Below are 13,813 nucleotides of genomic sequence, written 5' to 3' on the forward strand. Positions count from 1 at the left end.
GACCAGTGCATTTCTGCTAGTATTATACTTTAGGACTAAGGCACATTAGATACACTCAGACCTACTTGGAGAGTATATGAGGAAACACATTGAAAGGAAAAGATAAAATAAAGGGCAAACATTGATGTAATTATTCTGTTGATTTTAACAGCCTGCCTGTAGATTTTTGATATGTGTATTAATAAGGCAATTGGAAAATATAAGGACTTTGAAAGTAGGCCCAAGAAAACTGAAAAAGTGATCCCAAACGGCAGATTCCATGTTGATGCCTAGAAGCCAGGGTCACGGGGAGACCTAGATGCTTCAGGTTTTCCATGTCCTTCCTCCTAGAATCTCCTTCTACAGCATTTTTGGAGAGCACTGCACAGTCATGCAGAGCTGCTACACCGGGAACCCAGGAAAATACTAGAAGCAGAATCCCAAGGACATCCCCAAATGCTACACAGTTACTGTTTCCAGCGCCTGGCTTGATTTTTGAGAATTGCATTCAAGGGAAGAATTTAGAAAGCACAGTGTGAAAACCTTGCTTTTACCGCCCGGAGCTTTCTGTGCTTCCCTGGGAGTATTCCTGGAGGAGTGGGAGCGCAGTGTGGAAGCCTCAGAACACTGGCATTACTGCAGTGCACCATGCCTTCCTTCATCTGTCTCTATCTGTGCTCAAAGTCGCTCCTAGGATTTGGAGGTGAGTTTTTCCTATTGCTGAGAGTAAGGTGGACCTGCACAGAGCAATGGTGGTTAGGAATCATCATTGTCATTAGAATCTGAATGTGATAAACAGTTAAGCAAATTGACACATGAATTCTACAAGGGAAATATGGAAATTATTCCTAAGGCATAATCGTCTTAAAATGTTTGTTCACTTATGACTTTGCTCTGTTAACTGTCCTTGGACTTGTCAGCAATGAGTAGGGAAATTTGGGGATGAAAGGATGTGGAACTTAGCCACAATGTTGTCTCACCTTGTGTGTGTGTGTGTGTGTGTGTGTGTGTGTGTGTGTGTGTGTATTGTTTTGTTTTGTTTTTTGTCCTCTTTTGTACACAACAGTCTGACCCATTTGGCTAGGAATTCTCTGCTCTGGGGAAACATGTTTGAACAGTCTGGAAACAGCTTTTAGTTGTGATGGCAACTTACAGTTTAGGAAGTCCTTAAGAGAGAAGTTTGAACGGTCTCCAAAGACAAGTGTTGTCTACTTGGGCTTCGCCTTTGCAGCTTACAAGTTGTGACTCATTTTATTCTGTGCCAAGAACTAAACACAAGACTAGTGCCATGGAATCTAAGTTTACTTTGTACGAAATTGCAGAAACAATGGGTAACCCAATTTCATTGATGCATGGAGGTTAATTCTCTAAGCATCAAAGGACAGGGCTGCCTTTAAACCCAACTTGGCTGTTTCAGGAGAGAGAGCCTTGTGCCTAGCTCTCTTAGGGGGTGTGTTGGTCTTTGTGTGGTCCTCAGAATAGTGGATGTCAACAGTGACTGGGATCAGAAGTGACTTCTGAACAGTTTTACAGAGAAGCAGCAGAAACTCAGGCAACTCAGGAACTTCTCTTGGTGAAACCTTTCATCTTTCCATCTGTTTCACAAGGGTTCTTAATGTCTCAGAAGTGAGATTTCCCATCTGCTTTCCATGCCGCATCCTGAGGGGCATAGGACAGTGGATGCATAGGAACCCAACCCCTTCCCCATCAACTACTTGATTGTGTGTCCCCTCCCTCCTCTGCTGACTATGACTTTCAGAAACAAAGCTTATACTCTGAGAAAGTCTCACAGGGTATGTGTTATGGGAATTTGCTCCACCAATGACCTTGGGGTATCTGGCCTGATAGAGGTGTGTTTTTTTTCCCTGGATATGTGACTGCTTAAAACTGAGGGAAGGGGGTGTGCACTTGCTCTCTCTCTTAGGGTGGTTGGAGACTGCATGGCTGGTTCCATTCACCCCTGGGGCAGAATGAACAACAATGTCTGTTTACTTTGTCCTGTATCCGTGAGGGTGCTTCTCCCCATTTTATATCTTAATAAATCTTTGATACTCTATGGCAGACTCTCGTGGATTCACTTAATATAATATTTTAAGTCTTCCTACATTTGTAACACATCCCATTTTCCTTTACATGTCTAACTATGAAGTATTTTCTGATAACTTCTAAATGAATCCAGACATTCTTTTTTTTTGTGGAATTATTTAAAATCTTTTCAAACTAGAAGTTACGGGGGTAGGGGAATGAACCTTTTTTCCTCAGGGCTGTAATTGAAGATTGAAGTGATAATAGCAGTTTTGCATTGTTTTCAACATAACTACATCATACATATGGATTGCACACATGACATTCTCTTGTGCCACATCATTCAAATTGCATGTGTCAGAATATTAAAAGTCACTTTGGAATTTAATGCAAGAAGTTCTAGACTTGCATTTTCTTGCCTTTCCTTGGAGGTGACCCTGTAGTCATTCATAAACATTCTTTGCTGTCACTGCCTGAGATTTTCCTGTTCTTCCCTGATATAGCTCCTAACTACTTTTATACTTCTCAGAGAACTACTATTACTTTCTACATACTACATGACTTCATAATGTTACACATTAACTCTAACCTTCAAAATATACCTGTATACTAGAAAGTCCCATGTCCTCTAATGCAGGAACTTGCAGTAGCAATAAGTAGACAGTTGGCATCATGGTGTCTGCTTATTTCTTCAGGAGTCTGACTGACTAGACCAAGGACTCCAAGGACACTGGTCTATACAAGAGTAAAATGTCATAGAATATTATTTTAAGAGGTGTTACATTTGTTTATGTTGTGGACCATTGGTTTAATGATGCAGAGATGCATTGCATTCTTTTATGGTGTGTTTGTTTAACTCTGTGAAGCTGTGTTACTTTGCCTGTCTGAAACACCTGCATGGTCTAATAAAGAGTTGAATGGCCAATAGCGAGGCAGGAGAAAGGATAGGCAGGGCTGGCAGGGAGAGAGAATAAATAGGAGAAACGAAGTTCTAGGAGCAGGAGGAGGAGGAGGAGGACTCCAGAGGACAGCCACTCAGCTACACAGCAAGCCACAGAGAAAGAAGTGAAGAAAGATATATGGAAATAGACAAAAGCCCAGAGGCAAAAGATAGACAGGATAATTTAAGTTTAGAAAAGCTAGCAAGAAACAAGCCAAGTTAAGGCTGGGCATTTATAAGTAATAATAGCCCTCCATGTGATTTACTTAGGAGCTGAGTGTTGCCGCCCCCACCCACCCAAAGAGCCAAAAAAAAAAAAAAAAAAAAAAACAGCAATAGTAAAACAATGAAATTTGAGAAGAATACACAGCTCGCTTTGGATAATTCCTATCCATGAGCATACTTTCCTGTAAATAGGAATATTTATAACTGGTAAGAATTACTCAACGTACGGCCTTAGTTTAGAACTAACTTAGTTGCAATTTGAGGGTCAGTGTTTGCAGAGCATTTGAGTGAGGAGGAAGGGCATGGTTATTTTTCACTGATAAAATTTAGGGGCACATCCTTAAAGTGGCTGGTAGCTCTTGCTTTACCTAGAGATGGAGGACCAACTGTCAGAGATCTTTTTCAAACCTCTAAGGAATGTGATTCTAACTCAAGATGTCTTATTTTTATTGAAGTTAATTTGGAAAAGATAAACATTTGGGCTAGAGCTTATGAACATTCTCTAGAAGGATTTGTCACTAAAATCTAATGTGTTATCCAGACTGAAAAATAACCCTTAAATTGCATCATACCAAAATGTCATTTACTACTCTGAGCAATGAATCCTTAGGAGTTTCTTACAGAAGAGATTTAAAAAAAAAAAAAAACCCATTAACTAGGGATAATATTTAAATTATTTCCAATTTTCCCATTTTGAAATAGAGGCAAGGAAGGCTCTAGAATGTTCTACATTACCTTTTCTAGTAAGCAGACACGTACACATAAAAATAGAATTTAGCATGGTGTTAACTGATGCTTCCTCGTGAGGGCATTTAGAGCCAATGATTGTTTCCATTGCTTAGAATATTTTTTTAAAATGTCCACAACCACTTCTCTTATAGCCAAGGCTTCATAATGCCACACGCTGTTCACTTTAACCTTCAAAGTAGTCTGCTGTAATAGAAGAGCCTGTTACAAAGCAATGCACATAATTATAATTCCCCATGTGTAATGGACTCATATTCAGAAAGGAAAAAAATGTCTCTTAAAAACTTGGCATTGGATAAGAAAAAAATACAGGCATTTAATACAATGAAATCTATTTTATTTCAAAGATTACAAAGTTTGATGGGAAATGCTGATAGAGTTACTTTCCATGACATTGGTTTGCTCCTTAACCTCTGACATCTCTGGCCACATCTTGTTGCCAGGCAACAGCAGAGAAAGAAAACCTGGGTAACAGAAGTTCCAAACATAAGAACTGGCAGGCTGGATTTTAAGAATTTAAAAGCATTTTTCCTCATGTACCTAATCTATTCATTATAAGCCTATACAATTCATAAATCTCTTAAAGCACTGAAAAGAAATACCTTTACTATCTAGAAAAAAAATTGATGATTATCTTATTCCAAATACCAAATTCTAGGAAATGAGAAATAGCACTGAACAACCAAGTGCTGTTATAAAGCCTATGTATAGAGCATACCCTCCCAGTTATGGGAAAGCTAGATTAAGTCAAAGCCCATGCATTCTTACTTAATATATTTTTTTAAAGTATTGCTATTTAATTTAAAAGGTATGGAGATAGTGACAAAAGGGACCAGACAGACAAAATTAGGAAGTAATCCTTAACAGATGAGGCAAGAGTGGGCACAGAATGCCTTTAAGAATCAAAACCCAGCTGTCTATTGCCTTTTACAAATGTAGAAGGCTATTCCCACCTCCTGAACTCCCGAAAGCTTCATGGGTTGTCCCTACATACAAGAATAATCATACCTGTGACTCAGTGGGTTAAGGTAGCTGTCACCAAAGCTGAAACCAGAGATCCATCTCCAAGGACCCACATGATAGACAGAGATAACTGAGTCTATAAGTTGTCCTCCAACCTGTACACGTATGTGGTGGATTTCATGCCCACTTGCATACCCAAATGTGTACACACACACACACAAACTACCGTAACCAGACAAAAGTCGTGGTATGGGCCTGTAATCCCAATACTCAGGAGACTAAAGCAGGAGAACTAGATGTTTTAGGCTAGCCTGAGCTACATAGTGAATTGGAGGTCACCCTGGGCTGTCTTATAAGATGCTTTTTTAAAAAAAGAACAATCATAATCAATAGAATAAAATTATGTTCCATTTCAAGATTCACAGTTGTGTACTTTGGAAAGCTTGCATTATTTATAGTTAACATTGAAAATAGCATTGGTTTCAAGCTCTGCTAGACGGATGACAAAACCCGAGAGTTTGCAGAGGTGACTCTCACTCTACTGTGAGTCTATTTGTTTCTCTTCCCTCTTGTTCTCCCCCATGCCTTCTGCCCACTTCTGGGCTCTCTTCCTTACCCCAGCCCCAGATAGTCCATATCATCTAGGTATGGAAAAAACATAATGGCACTAATTATTTTGTATACGAACCTAAAAAATAATTTAAAATGCACAATCAGTTGGTTCTCTATAGAAATTAAATTGTATTTAATTATACTTGTAATTCAAGCATTGTCAGAGAAATCTGTTATGAACTGGTATTAGAGATGTCACATATTCATCCCCCACTTACAGATATTGAATACTAACCACAGAAAACTGCCTGCTCTTAGGAAGTGCAGAGAGATGTTTTCACCTCTACAGAAGAGAAATTCCTGCCTCTGGATGAGTCTTTAAGGTGTTAAAATCTGTTGTAAGGCTATTTGTCACCAAGGAAGTCAAGACTGTACCTATCCCTTTTTTCCTTCCCTCTTGTCCCTCAAGTGCCTGTTCACATGGCCACGCATTCACAAGGGATATCTCCAATTAGGGAGAATACTTTATATATTATGCATCAGCAACACTTTAATCTAATTGTTCATGAACCCTGCAGACTCATAATTACTGTTTTTGTCATGCACACAGCAGTAAAAGTAATTCCAAATTAAAAGGTGAATGATTGGTACTAAGCATTTGATTAACTCTATATGGTATGTACTGATACTAACTAAAAATAAGTTCATCAGTCCACACCTCCTTAGGCTGCAAACAGCTGACTGAGAACACTGTTCAACTAGAGCCAGGCTGCTGTCACTGTTTTATTTCATTTATTTCTGTAGATTGCTCCCATATCAGAAGGACCTGACTGTATGTCTTCCAGATGTACAAATTATTTCAGAGTGCTACATTGTCCTGTTGAAGGGAATACTGCACAACCACATCAACAGACTATATTCAAGATATGTTTTATAAACGTGGACTTAGCACATCTTCCCTAGGAGACCCTGTAAACATTACCAAATTAAGCTTCACATGGTTCTTGGACTCTACCGTGCTTTGCTTAGTTCTGATTGAAAGTCTCATCTATCCCAGCCTGGCCCTAGCTACACTATGTAGCAGAGTTTCTACCCTCTTGGTTCTATCTCTGCATGCTGGGATTATAGTTATGAACTACTGTGCCAGGTAATTCAGTTCTGGGCATTGAACCCAGGGCTTCCTGCATACTAGGCAAGTGCCCTACCCACTGAACTCCATCTACAGTCAACTTCTGCAGGTTTCTTTTATGACTATATATTTTGAACTTTCTTTTCTAGGTGTTCAATCAACAAAAGTTTCTTTTGTTGTTGTTGTGTATTTCATTTGTGTTTTATTTTGTTTGAGACTGGCTTTTGTCATGTAGCCTTAGGTGGCCCCAAACTCATAACCTTCCTGTCTACCATACCTGGCTTCCACCTAAGTTTCTTACAAGAGTCCTGAAGCATGTTAGCACCCTGCCAAGGTTTTTAAAAGATTCTGGTGCAAAAACGGTCAGCACAACTTATACATAACAACTTCTTAATTTGGAAAAATCGGGGATCCAAAACTATGAAGTCTAAGAACAAAATATTTAACATGCTCCTTCCACTAGAGAGCCTTGAATGTTTTTGAATAGACACGGCAAGGGAGATGCCTTGGGGAGTGCTCTGCAACCCTTAGCCTCTCCTTCTGTTGACAAATAATCAGCACCACTCACAGATGTTTTGCATCTAATCAGGACTTGCCTGTGCCCTGTGGGGCCCCTGGCAAATGTGGGTATCCCTCGGGGAAAGCCAGAGCCATGCTTTACATTTAGTGTTCCAAAACATTTTCTGATACATCAACAAAGCCTTGGCTTTTTCTCTTACCTTCTCCCAGCTTCCTTTTCTAGACCATCCTGGGGAGGTGGTAGGAGTCATAGTGTGGGTGAGAAGGGAAGTATATGGGTATCAGTGGAGAGACTGCTTCCACTCATCTCCCCTTTTGTTCTTGTGAACTGTTTAGTACCACTTGGATGAAGCTATATACTCCTTACACATTTAAAAATTCACATCTAAATTTTTTATTTTTAAGTAGTCACACAGCATGTAGCTTCAGATATCATGTACATATTTTACTTTTTATAACCAAATTTTATGTGACTCTTAAATGCCATGGCAATTCATCATCTACAATCATATACTTTACAAGCACGGAAGGGCATTTAAAAAAGATATTCTGCATATGATTTTCCCTCCACAAACTTTTATCTGCATTCTATTTCCTCTACAGAATGTTACCCTAACTTAATAGTTTTAGGCTGGGAAACGTCTTGTGAGTTATCTTATAGCTTAATGCAATAAAATGAGCATATGTATTGAAACTTTAATTGTCATTGTATGTGAATAAACATAACTAGGTTTTAAAAATAATTTTTGAATTACATAATAATTATAATTACTAGCGATGTATACTTAGACACAAACTACACAAAATATATTACAAAATGATACTTATTATATACAAAAAGCAAAGTGGTAAACAGTATCAATACAAGCATAGTGTTTTCTCCTATATTTCATGTGTTTAGGCCTCACTGACATGCTGCAAAAATGAGCCAGAGTTTAAAAAGCTTCCCTCCTTCTGTCCCCCTGCTCCCACTTCCTTCCTTCTCTCCCTCTCTCCCTCTTTCATTTTCAAAGATAAGCACAAATAAAACAGTTGCGGTATGAAACCCGCTGTAGTTGAAGAACCACGCTGCCCATCTACCCTCCAAGTCTCTGACCCACTTCATTTTCCCTTTCAATTTTGTAGAAAGAGAAAAGAAGCCATTACCTGAGGTGCGGAGGGTTTGTTCATTAGTGATGAAAGTAATTTAGATAATTGAAGAAAGGCATTTTCTCCAAGCTGGCGTCGGTGTTATAGATGGTTCCCGTCCAGTCCATCGGAGGTTCCTTCCTCAGACAGTGCGTTGTGGAGATGCGGCGGAGGCTGGCTTGCCTCGGTCCTGTCCAGTGTGAAGAGGAAGGGTGTGACTAGGAGATAAGAAAGGAAGGCCCCCAACAGCACTTCTCCAGAGGGGAAAGTTAGTCTCTTAAAATGAGACAAGCACTTGCTTAATATGAACAAGGTCACGGGTTCAATTCCCAGCACTGCCTATAAAGCCAAGCAGAGCAAAGTGATATAAGAGGAAACAAAAGCCCACACAAGCAATCTGTGTGCTCCCAGATGAATGGACTCTACCTGTAGATGGTAGGCGGCACTCTCAGTGGCTGCTTGTTCTGGGCTAAAAGTCTGTGATTATGAATGTAGTTGTCCTTTTGGGAAGAGGTCCATGTAACACATACCCTCCCCCAAGCTGGTCAGTGTCTCCCCTGATCAGCCCCATGACAAACAAGCCCCTCATGGCAGCTATGGGTGCTTTGGAGTCCGGAAGGAAGAACGTGGGGGAAACGAAGTGGGCGGTTTGATTTCTTTGGGAACTAAGATGAAAAGTAGGCCTTTTCTCTATTCTTTATAATTCATGAGTGATTTCCTCTTTCCCCCCTACTTTCCCGTGGCTGTCTGAATGAGGTATCCTCTAGATCCTTGGGCATTTGTTAACTTGGTCCCTAGCTACTGGCCCTGTTTGTGTGGGTTTAGGAATTGTGGCCTTGTTAGAGGAAATATGTCACCAAGGGCAGGCTTGGAGGTTTAATTTAGAGACAGGGACTCAATGAGGTACCTGAGCTGGATTTGAACTCATGCTGTAGCCTACGATAGCCTCGAACTTAGAATCCTCCTGCCTCAGCCTTCTTAACAGCTAGGATTACAAACATATTTCACCAGTTCTAGGGTCTCAAATTCTTTAACTCACATTCACCACTCAATCCATTGAGTTACTTACCCTCCACCTCAGCTGAAATTTCTCAGATGTGGTCACTTGTAACTTTTATGTTCTAAATCCAGTGAAAGTCCCTGCAGCTAATTTTTGAATGACTTGGCTATTTCTTGATCTCTTTCTCCCCAACCAGTCCTGAACTAGTAATTTGCCTGAGGAATCCATCTTCAGCTGAGTTTTTTCCATGCTGCCTCTCAGCAACATGTTCCATGCTCCAGGGCTTAATTTTTACCTGATCTCAGTCTCCTCTGAGCTGCAGGTGAATATTGTATTGATTATTCAAAATATGAATTAAGTATCACATGGATAACTTAGGCTTAATATGTACCCCATAGATTTTATTAGCATATCTGGAACTCTTTCTACTCTCCTTCCAAACACATTTCTTAATCTACTCCCCCTCTTTCATTGATAAAGTTAACCAATACCCTGGCTAGAAACCTGGTAGACTCAATGCAGACCCCTTCTGTGGAGTTAGCGGTTAACATAATCAAGACCATGCAAAGGTCCTGACATCAAAAGGAAGGAAGCTAGAGAAAGCCAGACAATGAGTCCCCAAATGCAATCAGAGGCAAAAAAGGGACATGGGGTCTAGTGCTCTGCGGTACACGGTGTGACTACAGGTTACAACAGCTTGAATATTTTGCAACAAAGAGGAGATTTGTAGGTTTTCAATACAAAGAAATGACAAATAAATGTTCAACGAGATAGAAAGGGTAATTCCCTGATCAAACCATATTGTATAGTGTGTGTGTGTGTGTGTGTGTGTGTGTGTGTGTGTGTGTGTAATGTGTGTGTGTGAGCACAGCTACATGTGTCACTAAAAAATTTGAGCTGCTGATTGATCAAAGAAAGAATATAAATGGCACATCGAATCCGAAGAGTCTTTTCCCTCTGGTGTGCTTCTGATTCTATCTTGCGTCCTTCTGTCTCTGCTCTTAGTGCCTGAATAATAGCTTGGTGACAGGAAAATAGTCATAACTGCCTTTAAATATTAACATTGGTATTACTTATGGCTTAAATAACAGCAAAATGTTCCTTTTGTCTCCTTGCTGCAAACTCATCTGCTGTTTCTCCTAAATGCACTCAGACGGTGCTTCTGAGATAGATATAAATACACAGTGTTGCTTTGTAGACAGCTCACCACCTACGGGTGCAATTGAGAGTCCGTTGTCAATCCCCTGGGCCTCCTGTGCTCTGGCTCAAACACTCCACCCTCTCTCTTACAGGTTTCTCCACATTACTGAAGATTTTCTACTGGGGATTTTCTTCTCCTAGAATCTTTTCCTGCTGTCCTCCCATCCCTTTTTGCTGTCCAAGTTTCTCTTCTCCAACAAGACTCAGCTAAGCTGGGCTAGGGCTTGTCTCCAGCACAGAGACTCATCGCCATGCCGGTCCCTCAACCAACACATTTTGAAATTTGATTTTTGGTATAATGTCATTGAAAGCGGTTGGGTTCAAGAGACCATTAGCATGTTAAGGGGCATTAATACCTGTCTTCTGGAAGCAAGTTCTTATTCTTTCAGGATTACATTAATTACCCCAGAAGAATGTTGTCATGAAGCAAGGAATACTCCTTTTGTTTTGTTCTTTCTGTCTCTGGACCCTTTATTGTTATTATTATTATTATTATTATTATTATTATTATTATTATTATTTTGGTCATGAGCGGCTTTCACTATGCTTTTAGACTTCCAAGTCTGCAAAATGGTATGAGCCATAATAAGTCTTTCCTTTCTAAATTACCCAGTCTCTGGTATTTTGTTATAGCAACAGAATACAGCCTTAGATACAGTCTCTCTTATCTCTGTGCTCCCGTTACTTTAATACAATATTCCATCACACAGTAGGTGCTCAGTGGTGTTTGAGTTAAACCAGCTGGGGAGATAGCTCTGATCAAATCACCACTGTCAGGGTGGATGGGTTATCTCAGGAGCTTCAGAGGAGAAGATCTGTGTCAGTATCCAATCATGTACTGGGGGTTCACATTTCTGTATCACTGCTACTGGCATGTTTAACACTGACTGGGATCCAGTGATATGCCAGGCATATTGATCTATTTATTTTGAAATAACGTAAGAGGAATAATGAAAGCAGCACCGAGAATTGTTACAAAACTCACACTACCCACCTTAATGTGAACACTTCACATTTTTAATGTTTACATTTTTTTTGGAAATACAATACAATGAATAAAACTAAGAAATTGACATTGGTACAGTACTTGTAGCTAAAAACAGATTTTATCCATATTTCACATTTTTTCCTTGTGATGTATGTTTTATATTTCACCTAGGATCATACCTTGCATATGAGACCTCCTGTTCCCCTCCACTCAAAGGCAGTTCTCAGTCTCTCCTTGTGTTTAAGTCTGACTCACAACTCACTGTAAACAGAGGTGGATTGTTTTGTCCCGTCTGCCTATTTCCAAATACCTGGCAGCCACTTCCCAAATTGCCATTCAGAGGCTTATATTAATTATAAATGTTTGGCCAATGGCTCATGCTTATTATTGACTAGCTCTTACATTTAAATTAACCCATTTCTATTAATCTATGTATTGCCTCGTGGCTGTGGCTTTACTAGTCCTCTGGCATCTTGCTTCTTGGGTGGCTTGCTCACGTCTCCAGACTCTGCCCTTCTTCTCCCAGTCCTCAGTTTGGTTGTCCTGCCTAACCTTATCCTGCCTCACTATTGGCCAAACAGCTTTATTACTAACTAATGAGAGCAACACATATTCACAGCGTATAAAAGGATCATCCCACAGCAACTCCCTAAGGCATTTTATAGCATGTCCTTCAGTTTCGATTTCTCCTGTGTTGCTGAGTGATCGATTGGGGTCATATGCATTTAGAAAGGATCTACCGAGATGACATCTCTCACCCCATGCCTCTCATCCAGGATATGTGGGTCCACGCTTCTGATTACTGAGAGTGTTAAACCTTTGATCATAGGATAGGGTGTTGGATGATGATTGTGCCGAATATACTGTCATACGTACTTCCCCTTACAATTAAGCAACATCTGAATGGAGGAAACACAGGAACAAGACAACTGAAGCTGATGAATGAGCATCAGATTTAACGCCCATCACTGTTCCTTGTAGCGATTACTAGTGTGATCTTCTGACGTTTCTAGTTCTACCATTCCTCCTACAGATTGTAAATGAAATCTTCCGTAGCAAAACATGTTCCTTCTCCTTCTTTATTCACACAATCACTTACTTATAGCTGTATCAACTCATGAGTATGCCTTTGTCACCCAAGTTGTAATCCTATGTTATTTTCAGATCACATTTTTGTTCAGATGGCCTGACCTCCGCTATTAGGAACCCTTCAGAGTAACTTCAGGGTAACTCTGGAGTCCTTTCTATAAGACCCTCTTTTTGTCTTTTTTTAAAACACTTTTTTACTTTTGGCACTTAATGATGCTCAGCAAGTAAAAGTTTAAAAATCTAATTGCAATTTCATATCACCCCTAGACATTAGAATTTCTTATCAAGAAGCCAGGCACAATTGTGAGTCCCTGTAATACTGGAATTTGGGAGGCTGAGGCAGGAAGATTGCTACAAGTTTGAAGCCACCCCAAGATACACACACACACACACACACACACACACACACACAGCACAAAGCCTTGTCTCAAAAGTAGCTTGTGTGATCTGTTATTGCCCTTTTAGCAGTCTGAATCTCTGTGGAAGGATTTGTCTCATATGACCATAGAAAATAGCAAGCTCTTTGTTACCCTCCCTGCTCCGCCCCCAATGTAAAATCTTGGTAGTTACCTTGTAAAGTGTGGAGTATAGCATATTCCAATCAAGTCTCAATGCCTGCCATTTAATTTCCTTTCAATAACGGTGCAGGCGTTCCTGATCAATGTACCTGAACAAATGCAGAATTTTTCGGAGTGGTACAGAAGGGTGTAGCTGGTGCCTGCTGAGTTCTTTACAACTTTTAGGGTCTGTGAGCCTAATGCCCCTGCTTAGATGAACTTTGTTCTTCACCTGAGGCTTTGACTGAGCTCAATAGTCAGTTGTCTCTTCCTTCAAAGTGAATTAAGTTTGTAAAGTTAAAACAGCTATCAAGTTGATAGTGCTGCCAAAAATGTTTAGGCACTATCTGTGCCTTGGGACAAATCTGTGTCTTGGGGGGGGGGAGATTCTTCTTTGAAAGGAACTTGAAAGTGAGGCCCAAGCTCTTCCTTCCTGAGGGTAGAGCAGTGCTGTGCAGAGGAGTCAATGATGGCTGTTCTCCATCCATCACTCTTCAGGCTGTTGCTATGCTATCAGTCAAGGGAACCCATCTAATATTAGGTTCACTTTAATCTCCTCTTGTGCTATTTCCTTTTGTATAACATCTTTCTATAGAAACACCTTAAATTGCTCTCCACACTTTTGTAACTCAAAGTTACAGAAAATTCCTGTCCAGCGAAAGAATTCAAGGAGAACTCATGGAAATAGAGATGTAACTAGGAAAGTTCATTTTGGACAAGATCAGTGGAGGTTCATGTGTTTTCATATCTGCAGAGCATCCATATTTGAGCT

General features: G+C 40.1%; 1 protein-coding gene across 1 annotated transcript in view; it reads left to right on the forward strand.

The window, feature by feature from the left end:
* The first annotated feature begins 231 nt into the window (after positions 1-231).
* Epb41l3 (erythrocyte membrane protein band 4.1 like 3) overlaps positions 232-13,813 on the forward strand; it is a 176,235-nt gene continuing 162,653 nt past the window's right edge. The window contains 1 exon segment of the mRNA XM_037210183.1: positions 232-682. Coding sequence (XP_037066078.1) covers positions 628-682 — 55 coding nt within the window. The 5' untranslated portion in view covers positions 232-627.

This window comes from Peromyscus leucopus, chromosome 13 (assembly GCF_004664715.2).
Source record: "Peromyscus leucopus breed LL Stock chromosome 13, UCI_PerLeu_2.1, whole genome shotgun sequence".
In the NCBI taxonomy this organism is placed as follows: Eukaryota; Metazoa; Chordata; class Mammalia; order Rodentia; family Cricetidae; genus Peromyscus; species Peromyscus leucopus.